General features: G+C 42.5%; 1 protein-coding gene across 7 annotated transcripts in view; it reads left to right on the top strand.

Annotated features, from left to right (window-relative positions):
- LOC110149846 (UDP-glucuronosyltransferase 1A1-like) overlaps positions 1 to 10,048 on the top strand; it is a 120,328-nt gene extending 110,280 nt beyond the window's left edge. For all 7 annotated transcript variants that reach the window (XM_070468431.1, XM_070468429.1, XM_020912572.2 and 4 more), the window contains 4 exons: positions 5,522 to 5,653; positions 6,345 to 6,432; positions 6,717 to 6,936; positions 9,100 to 10,048. In XM_070468431.1, coding sequence (XP_070324532.1) covers positions 5,522 to 5,653; positions 6,345 to 6,432; positions 6,717 to 6,936; positions 9,100 to 9,397 — 738 coding nt within the window. In that variant the 3' untranslated portion in view covers positions 9,398 to 10,048. The remainder of the gene's footprint in view (positions 1 to 5,521; positions 5,654 to 6,344; positions 6,433 to 6,716; positions 6,937 to 9,099) is intronic.
- The last annotated feature ends 6,232 nt before the right edge of the window (positions 10,049 to 16,280 follow it).

The raw sequence follows: 16,280 nt of genomic DNA, 5'->3' as shown, positions 1-16,280 counted from the left end.
CCACACATCCACACTGGTTGTAAGGAAAACAGAGGATCAGTAAGAACAGACTTGAAGATGACGAAGAGGAGAAGAAAGAGTGGTGACAAGGAAGCTTGCAGTGTTCCTAAGTGGCTCTGAATGTATAATGATAAAGCAATACATTTCCAACATACTGTTTCATGAGTCTCCTTGCAAAATGAAAGGCATTTGGGAAGGAGAAATCCAGTAAAAGCCTGGAACTCAAAATACTAAACTCACAGCCAAAGTCAGGACTTCTAGTAAAAGCCTCCTGGGCTTCAAAGTCAGTACACTTGACAAACAGGAGATTAACAGGGCCCAGGATTCCTTATAACACTACAACTGGTTTTGAACCTAGAAGGGTCAACAATACTACACTAAATGCCACGGTTCTCAGTCACCCGAGACACGGCGATGATGGAGGCAGGGGTCCGTGTCCAGTAGTAATGGCACTTGGCACCCAGCTTCTTTACCTCGCAGACACCAGGTCTCAGGGCCCCGGCTCACAGTGCGCAGACAGGAGCAGTAGGAGGTGGGATGTTCGTCACCTGTGCAGTCTTACCTTTTCTTGTTGGCAAGCCACAGGTTTGTTATGCAAAAGGCTGATTAATGAACTTTAAGAAAAAGGTTCTGTTTTCAATGAATGGTTTATTTTAGGGGGAAAAAAAGCCTCCTGGGCATGTAGGCATGTGTTTTCCCCTTGGGGGGGGCCTCATTTGTTCTGGAATGGGATGAAAGGTCGGGGATCGAGGTTTATTGCTGTCAACATGCTGCTTCACACTTTGGCCATTCCAGAGAGTGTGGAGTCAGGGCAAGGTTTTGCTGTCGTTGCTGTTGTTGTTTAGTCGCTAAGTTGTGTCTGACTTTGCGACCTTATGGACTGTAGCCCACCAGGCTCCTCTGTCCTTGGGATTTCCCTGGCAAGAACACTGGAGTGGGTTGCCATTTCCTTCTCCAAGGGATCTTCCCGACCCAGGGGTTGAACCTGCATCTCCTGCATTGGCAAGCTGATTCTTTACTCTGAGCCAGCATGGAAGACAGGGCAAGGTTTAGAGGGAGTTTTGCCAAGTAGGGGGTGGAACTCACCATCACTGAATCCTGTACTGGCCCAGAATCAACACTGGCCTTGATAACATAACCTCTGCAGTTTGTCATTCTGTAATTTGTAGATGAACTTTCATGCCATTTAAACTTCAGCCAAGTGCTACTATTTAGCTTTCGGTGTTTATGGCTCTATGTGTTCCTTTTATGGGTGCAGCAGGGACATTAGACTTGGTCCTTTCTAGACAAAGTTAAAGTCCTAAGAGTGGGCTTCGTGAAGGAGAAGAGGTCTAGGAAATGGAGGGAATTCAGCGTGGGGGTAGGGAGGATGACACTGCCTCCCTGACCTTTTGGATAAGCCCGATAGGAAAGGCCAAGACAGCTGCTGGGAGCCAGGGGCCTCAAAGAGGGCAGACTAGACAGTGGGATGGCCTGGGAGTGGGGCTGGCCAGTATTTGGGCTTTATGGCCATGTTCTGAATCAAGGTTGGCAGCCGTCTCTGAAAATCAGGTATGCTGGGCCCTGTCTGAAGTCTCCTAGGTCAGAGCCAGGGTAGCCAGCATCCTGGTTTGTTCAAGACTGTTCTGGTTTTAGGGTTTCCCAGGTGGCGCTAGTGGTAAAGAATCCACCCACCAACTCAGGAGATGTCAGAGATATAGGTTCGATCCTGGGTTGGAAGATCCCTTGGAGGAGGGCATGGCAACCCGCTCTAGTGTTCTTCCATGGAGAATCCCGTGGACAGGGCAGCCTGGAGGGTTATAGTCCTTGGGGTTGCAAGGAGTCAGACACAACTGAAGTGACTTAGCGCTCACACATGTTCTGGTTTTAATACAGAGAGTCCTAAGAAACCGCTCCGTTCACAGTCTCACTAATGGCTGTGGCATTCTTTGGAGACATATGAAACCAGCTGGAGACTCTCAGGGAGTGAATTAGATCATTAATAACCAACAGTTCAGGGAAAATTTCTCTACTTGTGCCTTGCTCTGTTTCCTCCAAGTAGATTCCCACTGCACGTGTGTGCACGCACAGGTAGTGTGTGTGTTTCTTGAAGCTTGGAGCACTCTGGCATTGGCTCTGAAGTTTGGGAACAGATCACACCATGCTAAGATTATTGCCCAAGGCTGAATCTAGGGGTTTCCTTCCTTTCTTCCTCAGATACACCCACCATTCATCTCCAACTTCTAGTTTCAATACTGTGACTAATACTGCTATTCTTCTGATTGCATTATTCCTGTTTCATCTTGCTGAAGCAGTTTGGTGTCATTTCAGGGGGACTCCAAAGAGTTCTGGTACCATAGTTCTTTATGTGTCAGTGTAGAGAAGAATTCAGTGAGAGGCAGAGTGATAGATAAGAAGTGATTTATTAGGGTAGTATGCTTGTGAGTGAAAGGTTGTTGCTGAACCATGAAAAGATGCTGGAATTCTTGGCCTCCAGAGGAGAAGAATTCAATCCGGGGCCAGAGACGAGGCTTGATTGCTCAGAGCTTTTGTGTAATAAAGTTTTATTAAAGTATAAAGGAGATAGAGAAAGCTTCTGACATAGGCATCAGAAGGGGGCAGAAAGTGTGCCCCCTCGCTAGTGTTTGCAGTGGAGTTATATACTCTCCAATGAATCCAAAGAATGTCTGGGGGTTGTAAAGACCTTACCAGACCTATTCCCATAATTTACATTTTAAGATAACAGAATTAGCCAGAAGGTTTCATCCAGAGACTGTCCTCAGGCAGGATACATTATTGTTATATAATCCTAAGGACTGTAGAGGAAAAAAAATGTTTGTCCTTTCTTCCTCCTTGAGAATTCCAGACCCCTCTCTCCTTGCAGACCCTTAGACTTCTTATCAACCTGCCTAGGAAATGACTCTCTCATGAGGCTTACATGGGACTTTCCAGTGATTAAAAAAAAAAAAAAAAAACTACCTGCAATGCAGAAGACACAGGAGACACTGCAGGTTCGATCCCTTGGAGGGTCAGGAAGATCCCTTGGAGGAGGGCATGGCAACCCACTCCAGTATTCTTGCCAGGAGAATCCCTGGACAGAGGAACCTGGCAGGCTACAGACCACAGGGTTACACAGAGTTGGACACAACTGAAGTGACTGAGCACACACACTTGAGGCTTACAAGAGGGTGGGTGAGAAATGCCACACCTGAGAACTTAGTATGCTACCGTTTTATGATGAAAGGAAAAGCAGGGAGGGGGAGAAGACCTTTGTCTTTCTTGAGTAGACGTGAGTCATGCTTCCTTCATCCGTTCCTCCTCTAGGGGAGTTTTCTTGTCTCTATATGGTCAAGCTAGGTTCATGATTATGTGTGCAGACAGGAAGTCCTAGGAATCACTAACTTATTGTATTCACTGGGCAGGGTGTGGGTCTCATGCTACCATTGTTTTACTGTTTTGGGGCAGGCACCATGCTTCTGCTGCCTGGTTTTGTTGTTAAGCAAGCCTGCTTGGTTTTGTGGTTAAGGAAACCTGCTTTCTCAAGTAATCATGAACCTACAGGGGTCTCCTATATTTTTCTTCTTATAATCTCCTAGTGGGATTAACTACATAATCATTTATTTTGTCCCTTCATGCTACCCCTATCATTTTCAAAGCTTTTATTTGACATTGATCTATAAGTCTATCCCTTATTCCTTAAGAGATAGGCCTTTGCCAGGTCATAACCTGGAACCTGTACTTACTAGCTAGGATCCCTGCGATCTCTGATTCTCACCCTACACACACAGACATTTTCTAATATCCATCTTCCTGCTTCATTCAAGGGAACCACAGATTACTCGGAGTCTAGTAAGATTCATTGTTAACTGGCAAATCAGTCATAGTTGATAGCTCAAATACACCAAAACTCACTTGATGGGTTCAGTCCTTGGTCAGGGAACTAAGATCCCACAAGCTGCATGGCACACCTCCCCCCCCACCCCAATTACTCCTTGATTTTAAAAGTCATCATAATGGCAATAGGATGCTGTTAGTAAAGGGAAGGACTTAGAATGAATTCAGCCCCTAGTTTTCGAATGATCCTGTCTCACATGCATAGGAGAACAAGCTGGTATAATCCACACAGGGCCGGCATGCCACCCTCTCTCTGCTCTCCATTCCTTATTCCTTGGGTCATCTGGCCCTGAAGTTTCTTCCGAAAGTCTCGTTGCCTTGTCTTGATCTTTGTCCTTAAGTAGCCAAGGCTGTATGCCTGCAGGTGACCTTTGCTAGATGCTTCCTGAGACAATGGAGCAGCCTTACACGTGCAGGCTTCCTTGGATGACCGTGAGGGACATAGTGAATTAAGGAATCCACTTCTGGAACAGGAAGTGGGCACTAGGTGAGGGTCGTATGCTGCATGGGTGAAAATTGCACCTGTTTTGCCTTCCTACCAAGAGGCTTTGGTGGTCAGGGTTTACTCACATGCCCTTAACCTTATCTGAACCCCACAGAAGGGGCTCAGCTCACTGGGACACACCTGGCAAGGGTTTCTGTCCCCTATTTTGTGTTTTTCATACCTAGGGAGGAGCAGTTTACCTTTTACAGTACATATGGAATCAGCAGAAAAAGATTCACATATGTTTCTGTATATTCTTTCTGCTAAAGCAGGCAAGTTGACTTAAATACCTTAGAAACTCTTCTCTAGGAAAGGTTGGGAAAATGCATGGTTGACTGGTTACATTTCAGCATGGAGTTGACATGGATATGAGCTTTACTCATTCAAGTGTATTGACTGCCATAGGGAAGCTCTGCTGCAGGCTGCAGGGAAGCAAGAGTTGTGCAAGGATTTTTTGCTATTTGAGGTTTTTCCTTAATCGTGAGTCTAATTCTTAATGCCCTCTGTAGCTTTGTGCTTTGACTCCATTCATTCTTTCAGCATAAACAGAATATTCTAAAAGTCTTGAAAAGTAATACGGGTCTTTACATAGATTTTCTTAGAGAGGCAGCGCCGGAGTTTTCGAGCCCACAGAAAGTTTGCTGAAATTCTCTTTGGACAGTGTTCCTCTCCTCCCATGTTTCCTTTCATGGAATCTGCTGAAACCTCGCTCCTCTCTGCAGAAGGCTCCTTCCCCTTTCCTCCCTTCTTCCTATTGCCTTCGGCTCACTCCTTCAGCCCTCCTCCCCAAAGCCTGCTTTCTTCCAAATTTTCCCAGCTGCGTGAAGCCCTGGGGAAAAGGATCTGGCTTTACCTCTGATCACTTTTCTCTCAGAAACTTGACACATGACTTGGAATCTACATTTCAGAGGAGAACCCAGGTGGTAACTCTGTAAGCAGGAAGCCTTCCTCCTTTGGGATGGAAAGGACTTGGTGAGGGAGGGATGTCACAACACACATTAATACTTTGTGTCTCTATCACACACACACACACACACACACACACACAATACACACCCCTGTAATCACTTTCTAAAGAGGAAGATAGCTTATTCAGAGCTGAATGCATACAGTCACCAAAGAATATGAGAAAAAATTAACTGGAAGTTTCTCTTCTGCTTCTAGGAATTTGAAGCCTATGTCAATGCTTCTGGAGAACATGGAATTGTGGTTTTCTCTTTGGGCTCAATGGTCTCAGAGATTCCGGAGCAGAAAGCTATGGAAATTGCTGATGCTTTGGGCAAAATACCTCAGACAGTAAGAAGATTCTATATGATTTTTTAAAATCTATCTTCACAAGAGTTCTAATCCAAGACTGCCAATAACTAAATTAATTTATGAGTTGGGTTTTAAACTTGAATTTCCCTGCCACTTCCCAATTATTATTAATAATCCAAAGGGTATTTTTTTTTGCCATTTCACTCTCAACTACGCTGTTAAACCATGATCCACTGCGTGAGGAGGTCTCTTTCTCACTCAACTGGCTTAAAAGTATATTAAAGAGAATTTATTTTTTAAAATAAAATGAGCAGGATAGTGTTTCTTCATATTGCATAAGAATATTTCTCCAGAAAGCAGTTGGTTAGGACACTGAATCCATTTCTCATATTTCTGCTTTTGTAGTTCCACGCCTACTCATTCTGTTAAGTAATTTCCCTTAAAGTGCAGAAAAGTGCAAAAATCATAGTTACACAACTTGCTGAATTTTCACAGATTCACAAAGTGAACACACCCGTGGAATCAAGCCTATGGAATGAGACACAGAATGTTACCTGTCCCCAAAAGCCTTCTTAATCATTATACCTCCCACCTTTTCCAATGTTATATTCATTCAGAGACTCCAATTTCTAGCTACTATAGCTGATATCTTGTTTTAAAATTGTATGTGTACATACAAGTTGTATATGTATGTTCTTAAACTCTTTTTTTTTTTTTTCGCTTCTGCAAGGTCTTGTGGCGGTACACGGGGACTCCACCACGGAATCTTGCGAAGAATACAAAACTTGTCAAGTGGCTGCCCCAAAATGATCTGCTTGGTACGTGGGGAGGATTTAGCATGTAGGGTCTACCCAAGGTTAAATAAAAAAGTGGTTCAGGCAGGGCTATTCTAAAGGATTGTTTAGCCAGAAAGGATTATTGTCAACTATCCCACATTACCTTTTACCCAGTAGGATATCTCAACCCATATTCGCTTCTGCACATTTCTGCAAGGGTCACGTGTGGATGGCACTGGGCCCTGAGTGTGCTTTGAGAACCCAGGCGATGTCAGATGGTGAACTCGGTAGCTTGACTGGTGGCTCACTCCTGCTTTTCTCCTCAGGTCACCCAAAGACTCGGGCCTTTATCACACATTCCGGCTCCCATGGCGTTTATGAAGGAATATGCAATGGCGTTCCCATGGTGATGATGCCCTTGTTTGGTGATCAGATGGACAATGCAAAGCGCATGGAGACCCGGGGAGCTGGAGTGACCTTGAATGTCCTGGAAATGAGTTCAAAAGATTTAGAAAATGCCCTGAAAGCTGTCATCAATGAAAAAAGGTAAGAGAAAAACTACCCAGGAATACTTAACCATTCAGATGGCAAAACAAATACACCAAGATCTAGTTTATAAGTAAGATGACTTGGGGTTATTACCACTCATTTTATACAAAGGTGCTTTAATTCCTATGGAATTTATCATAAAAAAGATTTTAAATATTATTTCCCCTGGTATACTTAAAATTTCAATTTATTTAAAAACAAATGTCAATACAATAGATGTCTGATCTATAAGTTCCTGCTAAGAGAGAAATACTCCATTAGAAAAAGCATAGTGTCCAAGATAAAAACAAATCAGGTGCTTAAAGGTATGGCTTTTCCCAGCACTGAAGCCTGTGAGAAATTTTGTCCATGGGGGTTTAAAAATCTGTGTATGTGTATGTGTGTGTGTGTGAGAGAGAGATGTGCTATGACAGACAAAGGCTTGTGATAAAAGCAAAGTCAAGTTTGTTCAAATGTGGCTCTGAAAACAAATCAATAGGCAAAAGCCATCAGATCAAATTATCTCTGCATGAACTTTATTGTATTGCTGTCAATTGCTACAAGTAATAGGCTGATCAAAACCTTATAGGAAGAAGTTATGGCCAGGAGTGGACTTCATCCAACAGTCAGTTATGTATGTGCACATACGTGCATATGTGTGTATGTGTATGTATCTACGAGAGTATCAGGAATCTTTACCCATAGTTTCTTCATTTTGAAGAAGACGTCGGTCAGGAAGACAGATATAAAAAGACTGGAATGTGTTCACATAGGAAGAGACACTACACAGGGGAATAACCAAGCCTAGACAAGGGAAAATGGGCAAGAAATGATGGTGCTCACGTGTGTGTGATGCTTCTGATTAAAAAAAAATTGTCTACATAACCCCAGGGTAAAGTGCCCGCAGTGTTACTAACAACCTTCGCAGAGCAGTTGATGTGGTTCTTATCCATCATTTCAATTGGCTTCTGGCAGCCCAACTTGTCAGCCTTAGGTCATGCTGCTCACACATCACTACAGTTAAAGCCTGATTTCTTTCCATATGCTGGAAACTCATTCTTGAGGTTCGTATTAGTGACGTAACTTTGACCTTTTGTTCAGTGGTATGGACAACTACTTGTAATCTAAAAGTGACTTGGTAGAAGTTTTCTGGTACATTACTATTAAAAAAAAACAGACAAACACTCATCAGTCAGTTCAAGTTACTAACTTTATTCCTTTCTGACCCATCTCACGTGAATCTCCTTGTTCCCAAAACTCTAAACTGGGACTGCATCTACATAAAGAGAAGTGGAAGAATTTCCAACATAGGGTTATAAAACCAGGCCATAACAGGTGCTTAATAAATACTGAATTAATGAGTGAAAGTCCAAGAAAATCTATTTTGCATGAGACAATTTATATAAAAGGAAAATGTTTGACAGAATTTATGGCCAAATATTAATGGTACATTATAATAATGCATCCACATAAAATTATGGACATGTTTAAGGACTGATATGACCATAATCACTCCTGGATAAGTGTCTTGCTTTTATGTTTCTTCCCTCTTTTCTTTCCCTTGCCACTTCCTCCTTCTCCTTCTCTTCCTTTTCTTTCTCTTTCTTTTTCTAGTTCACCCATACTAAGGGGTGAAGTATCAAACCCATTTTGGATTTGGATATTGACTCAGCTGTTCACACAGTCCAAAATAAACAGGAACCTGTTTCTTCCTTAACAGCCTGCATAGACACTCCCTCATGCAAAATTTAGCACTTGGATGGTCTGATGCCTCAGTAGTTGAAAGTCTATCACTGTCTTGGACACAGCACTTTAAAATGTCTTTTACGTTGGCTAGAAGTGATTATTTGCAATCTCATTGAATGGGAAATCATTAACAATTTCTGAGATGACCTGTTCCTTTACTTTGTCATCTTGTTATCAAAAAGTAAGACTAATTTCCTATAAGGATATCACTAAAAAGAGAAGAAGATGAGTAGGAAGCAAGTTTCAAATAACTTAAAATTTTGGCTTCCAGTTTTAAGAGATAAAGAATATTCAGTGTGTGTGTTTCTGATTACAACAGGAACTCTACCACGTTTGGAAAATCTGGTAGCGTTCCTAACTGGAAGCAAGGATACAGGGAGAATGGTTCACTACTGCTGGTGTTCCAGGCATTCACATAAGTGTCTTTGTGTTCAGCTATAAAGAAAACATCATGCGCCTGTCCAGACTTCACAAGGACCGTCCCATAGAGCCTCTGGACCTGGCTGTGTTCTGGGTGGAGTTTGTGATGAGGCACAAGGGGGCGCCCCACCTGCGCCCTGCAGCCCATGACCTCACCTGGTACCAGTACCACTCTCTGGATGTGATTGGCTTCCTCCTGGCGATCGCACTGACAGTCATCTTCATCACCTTTAAGGCCTGTGCCTTCGCCTTCCGGAAGTGCTTTGGGAAGAAGGAGCAAGCGAAGAAATCTCATAAATCCAAGACACACTGAGAACTGAGTTGGAAACTCTAGAGAAAGGTTAAATTCATGTTATGCTTACTCAGGAACTGCTTTGCCAGAAAATGACGCCCCAGAGTGCGTTTTGAAAAATAAAAGTGATCCAATCCCTAGTCACAAACACAGGTAGAGAGATTTGAGTCTCTTTGCTGCTCCCTCCAGTACTTTAACCTGGACTTCACTTGTCATCTTTCAGATGACTTAAGAGAACTGGTAGGTCCTTCCTTCAACCTGATACTTTTCCTACTCAGAAATGGGACCTGTTTGGGAGCCGCGTCTTCCTTCCCCTGCCCCCAGGAATGCATCCAGCATCTGTAGACACATTCCCTCACCAATAACGGCTGGTTCTAAATTATGCTTATGCTTCAGAGATGTCCCTGTGCATCTAAATAAGGAGATGTCTCTTCCTTGTCCTTAATGTGCTATGAATGAATGGTATAGAGTTCTTCTAAGACAGTGTATGATTTCTGACTTTAGTGGGGAAAGAATGATGTATAAAATTGGTGGGTGATGTGCCTGAGTAGATGATCATTGCTTGTGCCAAACAGATCTGAATTTGAAAGATGCCTAAATTATAGTGACTGGAAAGTATATTTTTTCTGATGTGATAACTAAAAATGCATTAATAAATTTATGTTAATTATATTTGTTAGGTGTTCTCTTCATGGGTGTTGCATTTATTTATTATTAAACTACATGTTCTAACTACAAAAGTAATACATGATTCTGACAGAAAATTTGAAAAAGGTGTACACATACACGTGCAAGGAAATTAAAGTCACCATTACTCATGTTCCCTGCAAATAACCACACTTATTATTTTGGCAAATATGTGGAGTTATAAAATATTGCAAATATACCATATTTGGTATATTGGTAAAGTGAAGGAAGAATTTAGAAAACACATTCTTCTTTCACTTTACCCTATTGTGAATGAATGCTCTTTCCAGGTCTTTATATAATATTTAATTTGTTTTAAGTGGCCAAGGAAAATTCTATTGCATGAATATACCAGGATTTATATAACCACAACTTCCAGGTGTATTCACTTTTAGTTTCCTTTATAAAAAAGACATCACTAAATATTCCAGTAGCTAAGTCTTTGTACATACACACCCATGACTGTTTCCATGGGAAAGGCCCTTCCAATAAATCAATGGTTGTTTGTTTTGGCTCCATTCATGTGAGGATTCGCAGGCAAGCAGTTTATTTGCAAAGGGAAGGAAACCCTGAAGAGGAGTGGGGAGTAGGGTGGGGAGTGATGACCACCAAGAAAGCAGCTCTCTGTGGGCAGCTGGAGCTGAATTCTGCGGCTTGCCGCTGGCAGCCAAGGCGGAAAACATGGTGAATTTATCCCGCTGGAGGCACAAGGCCTGTGGGGGTCCCAGCACTTGTCCCTGCTGGTGGCTGGCTGCTCCCAGGTGGTATTCATTTCCCTGGGCAGGAAAGAGGGCTTTAAAATCCAGAGGGAGCCCACGGGAGAGAAATGCAGATGCCGTGTGGGAGATCAGGCTCTGTGCACTAAGATATAAGAACACAGGGATCTGGGTGGGGCATGGTTTGAGATAGTCTCAAACTGTGTCCAGAGAGGTTCAGTCGGTGTTGAGAGAGCCAGGATCTCACCTTCTTCAGTCTAAAGTATAATCTTGAAAAAAAGACAGTATCAGTTTGATAGGTAAAAGTGGGATTTTGTTTTAAATTTGCTTTTATTATTATTATGGAGACAGGCTGGGACCTGGGACTGTTGCGGCAGTGTAGCAATGCTTGCATTTGGACACACTTCTTCTCTGAGCAAGGAAATACAAAGAAATTGTATGGAACTAAAAATAACTGCCTGTATGCAGCAGTTGTGGCCCCAAAAGATGCAAAAAAAAAAAAAAAAAAAAAAACACTCTAACTGCCACTTTTGAAGAGCTTGGAGCAAAATCAGGGAAAGTGAAGTGAAAGTGTTAGTTGCTCAGTCATGTCCGAGCCAGGCTCCTCTGTCTTTGGAATTCTCGGAACAAGAATACTGGAATGGGTAGCCAGCCATTCCCTTCTCCGTGGGATCTTCCCAACCCAGGGATCGAACCTGAGTCTCCTGCATTGCAGGCAGATTCTTTACCATCTGAGCTGCCACGGAAAGCAGGGGATTGGGAGTAAAAGTAGGTACTGCGAATGCCCCCTGCACACAGCTCTACCTAAGGGGTAGGCAGGACACCCCTACCCTTGCCCCATATAAGGGATAAGCTATCCCCGCAGCTGAGAGCCAGCAAGGGAAACTGTTGTCTGTTTTCACTCCCCGCCCTGCTGCAGCAGGGGCCCCAGAAAAGCCTTGCTTGAGTTTCTTGTCTGGCCTCTAGTCAATTTCTCTTGATTGGGGAGGGCAAAACCCTAGTCAGTAACATTATAATTAAAGGCTATTTTTTTCCCAAGCCTATGAGCCATTTGTATTTCTTTTTTTGGAGAATATCTTCTGTCTGTTCTGTGGTATTTATTACCCTTGGACTGCAAGGATATCCAACCAGTCCATCCTAAAGGAGATCAGTCCTGAATATTCATTGGAAGGACTGATGCTGAAGTTGAAACTCCAATACTTAGCTTGCTTAAATTCGTGTCCATAGAGTTGGTGATGCTATCCAACCATCTCATTCTCTGTTATTCCCATCTCCTCCCACCTTCCATCTTTCCCAGCATCAGGGTCTTTTCAAATGAGTCAGTTCTTCACATCAGGTGGCCAAAATATTGGAGCTTCCACTTTAGCATCAGTCCTTCCAATGAATATTTAGGACTGATTTCCTTTAGGACTGACTGGTTGGATCTCCTTGCAGTCCACGGGACTCTCCACTTAATGTTCTCTGCTTAATATTATATATTTTTTGAGGAAAAGGGCCAAATCTTCATGAGCTGTGAGCCCAGCCTCCATGCACCAGGCTGTGTTGACCGTTTTTACACCCTCCTTCTTTAAGCCCCACGTGAACCCTTTGATTAGATAGGTTCTGTTCAATGGGCGGTGCTAGTTCTTCTTTTTATCAGTGAGGCTGTCTCAGCAGATCCATGACACGTTCATCCACTCAAAAGTTCTTGCTAGAATACAGGTATATAAAGTTCCCACTCAAATACACACCTGAGAGTGGCTTTTTGTTAGCGCGGTTGGTCCCACCAACAAAAACTATGTTGGGCATGATGGACCTCGGGAAATTAAACACAAAGTCACTTCTGAGAAGCCAGACAGACCCAGAGCTCATGAGATCCTGGACAGTCAGCATGGGAGTTCTTAGCTGTGGCACACGGGGTCTTAGCGCCCCCACCAGGGACTGAACTGGGTCCCCAGCATTGGGAGTGTGGAGTCTTAGCCATTGGGCCACCAAAGAAATCCCCAAGGAAATGTGGTCTTCACTCCTGAATCCATACAGGCATGCATGGCTGGGCCAGGATTTGAAAGCCCATGGTCTTCACCACCAGTTTGCACTGCCTGCTTGAGGAACTACTGTTATTATTTTTCCTTTATATTCCTTAGGGTATTTATAATGACTCAAATATGCATGTATATTCAATGGAGTAAATATATCTTCCCCTGAAAAAGGGAATGGCTACCCACTCCAGGATTCTTGTCTGGACAATCCCATGGGCAAAGGAGCCTGGTGGGTTCCAAGGTTTCACCAAGTTGGACACGACTGAATGACTAACACAAGTAAATAACAGTTAAGCTTTGGGGGGCTGGCATTGGGAATTCTAGTGAAATTGTACTCAATTTTGTTTTTCCCCCTAGAGGAAAGAATGGCACATCTTTCAGAATGGAAGAGACAAATAATTTCATGTCAGAAAAACTCAAAGCTGAAAATCTATTGCCAAGTTATTTCGGAGTATTCCCTCTTTGCACTAACTGATTTTTGTGTATTTCTTAATTCTCAAGAACATGCTAGAACTTGCTTCACTTATCTGCCCTTCAAAGCAAATTTCAATGAAATTGGTTCCATTGACATAACTCTGGATTTTTGGAAATTATTTGAATAAAGTTGCTCAATTAAAATTTTTAACTTTATCCTTTATAGGCCTATTTTTCTCATATTTTTTTGTTAAATTTAGACATGACCAGAAATCCTCCTTTACATTTCCTATTTCCTTAAAGAAGTTGTTTCCTCTGAAACCTAGGTTTAAGCCCTAGAAAGAAAGTACAGCTGCTTAGTCTTTTAAATCCAGACCAGCAGGACTTGGCATCTCCATATTTGTTATTGTTACTCAGTCTCTAAGTCATGCCCAGCTCTTTGCAACCCAATAGACTGCAGCAGGCCAGCCTCCCCTGTCCTCCACTGTCTCCCAGTGAAAGTCGCTCAGTGGTGTCCAGCTCTTTGAGACCCCATGGACTATACAGTCCATGGAATTCTCCAGGCCAGAATACTGTCTCCCAGAGTTTGCTCATGTTCATTCATATCCATTGAGTCAGTGATGCTATCTAACCATCTCATCCTCTGCCACCCTCTTCTCTTGCCTTCGATCTTTCTCCAGCATCAAGGTCTTTGCAATGAGTCGGCTCTTTGCATCAGGTGGCCAAAGTAACGGAGCTTCGGCTTCAGCATCAGACCTTCCAATATTAGGAGGAGGTAAATTCAATCATGGTTCAACTCACCCATAAAAGTAATTCCAAACAGCTTAATATTTTTAGATGAAAACATAAATAGTTCTGTGATGGCCCCAAAACACCTGCAGCCACTTAACACCTGTGACGTCTCATGATTTTTATTGGAGCTATTTATAATGGAGTATCACAGTGACTTTTTAAAAAAAAACTTGTATACCCTTTAATTTTGTTTACTTTTTGGATACACATGGCATTAAAAAAATTTTTAATAAATGCAAATATCCCTTTAAAAATATTTATGTATTTATTTGGCTGAACCTGTTCTTAATTGCAGCATGCGAGATCTTCAGTCTTCATTGTGGTATGTAGGATCTAGTCCCCTGATCCCAGCCCCCTGCATCAGGAACACAGAGTCTTAGCTGCTGGACCACCAGGGATGTCCCAACATTTAAAATTTTTAATTCTTGTTTTGATCTTTTTCAGTTGCAAAGACAGTTTCTCATCTAGGTCATCATAAGATACAGACGGTTAAAATTTACTTATTTTTAATTGGAGGATAATTGCTTTATAATACTGTGCTGTTTTCTGCCTTATATTAACATGAAATCAGCCATAGGTATATGTATGTCCCCTCCCTCTTGAACCTACCTTCCACCACCTACCCGTCCCACCTCCTCTAGGTTGTCACAGAATGTTGGATTTGAGCTCCCCACATCATACAACAAATTGTCACTGGCTGTCTACTTTTACACATGGTGATGTATGTGTTTCAATGCTGCTCTCTCAGTTCATCCCACCCACTCCTCCCCTCTATGTCCACAAGTCTGTCCTCTCTGTTTGCATCTCCATTGCTGCCCTGCAGACAAGTTCATAAGTACCATCTTTCTAGGGTCCATATACATGTGTTAATATGTGATCTTTGTCTTTCTCTTTTTGACTGACTTCACACTGTATAACAGGCTCTAGGTTCATCCACCTCATTAGAACCGACTCAAATGCATTCCTTTCTGTAGTTGGGTAATATTCCATCGTGTATACGTACCATGGCTTCTTTATCCATTCATCTGTCAGTGGACATCTACATTGCTTCCATGTCCTAGATATTGTAAACAGCGCTGCAGTGAACATTGGGGTACATGTGTCCTTTTCAGTTATGGTTTCCTCAGCGTATATGCCCAGGAGTGGGATTGTTGGGTCATATGATAATTTTATTCCTAGTATTTTAAGCAGTCTCCATACTGTTCTCCATAGTGACTATATCAAGTTGCATTTCCACTAACAGTGCAGGAGGGTTCCCTTTTTTCCACACCCTCTCCAGCATTTATTTGTTTGTAGATTTTTTTGATGATGGCCATTCTGACTGTGTGGTGATACTTCATTGTAGTTTTGATTTGAATTTCCCTAATAATGAGCGATGTTGGAGCCTCTTTTCACGTGTTTATCAGTCATCAATGGTTCTTCTTTGGAGAAATGTCTGTTTAGGTCTTCTGCCCACTTTTTGATTGAGTTGTTTTTCTGGTATTGAGCTGAAGGAACTGCTTGTATATTTTGGAGATTAATCCTTCGTCAGTTGTTTAGTTTGCTATTATTTTCTCCCACTCTGAAGGTTGTTTTTTCATCTTGTTTATAGTTTCCTTCGTTGTGCAAGAGCTTTTTAGTTTACTTAATGGACAGTAACTTTTGAATAAAATATTGCAAATATTCACAATACAGTGACAAAACCTATGTACCAACATCCTGAGTAAATGGTTGTTAATACGTTGCTGTGTGTAGTGGTTTTTTAAGTTGATTAAAGTTGCACACCTTTCCTTCCCATCCCCCTACCCGAGGTGACCCTCTTCCTGTATGGATGTTCCCTTTCCACCCATAGCTTTCCACTGCAACGTCACCTGAGTGTTTTATCCATCTCTGCTGCCATAACAAAACACCAGAGACCGGGTACTTCCACAACAGAACTTTGCTTCTGGAGAGGAAGGCTGAGATCCAGGAATCAGCATAGCTGGGCTCTGGGAGGACCTGCTTCCTGGTCTGCAGCCGCCTACCTTCTCGTGTCACGTGAAGAGAGAAGGAGCTACCTAGTGTCTTTTATAAAGGGCACCAATCCTATCATGGGGACCCCACCCTTATGACCTCATTCAAGCCCAGTCACTTTCCAAACCATCCTCCTACTGACTTTTCAAGCATCCTCTTGTGACACTGTCTTTTTAATTTGCAGTATTACTGATTTGGGTATATTCTGTTTGCCAATCTGCTTATACGAACCAACCTAGTTTTATACAAATTGCAAGTAACTTCTTGCATTTGTGACTTAACTTT

The sequence above is a fragment of the Odocoileus virginianus genome, chromosome 5 (genome assembly GCF_023699985.2).
Source record: "Odocoileus virginianus isolate 20LAN1187 ecotype Illinois chromosome 5, Ovbor_1.2, whole genome shotgun sequence".
Taxonomy (NCBI): Eukaryota; Metazoa; Chordata; class Mammalia; order Artiodactyla; family Cervidae; genus Odocoileus; species Odocoileus virginianus.
Note: the sequence above shows the minus strand (reverse complement) of the source record. Positions and strands in the feature narration are given on the sequence as shown.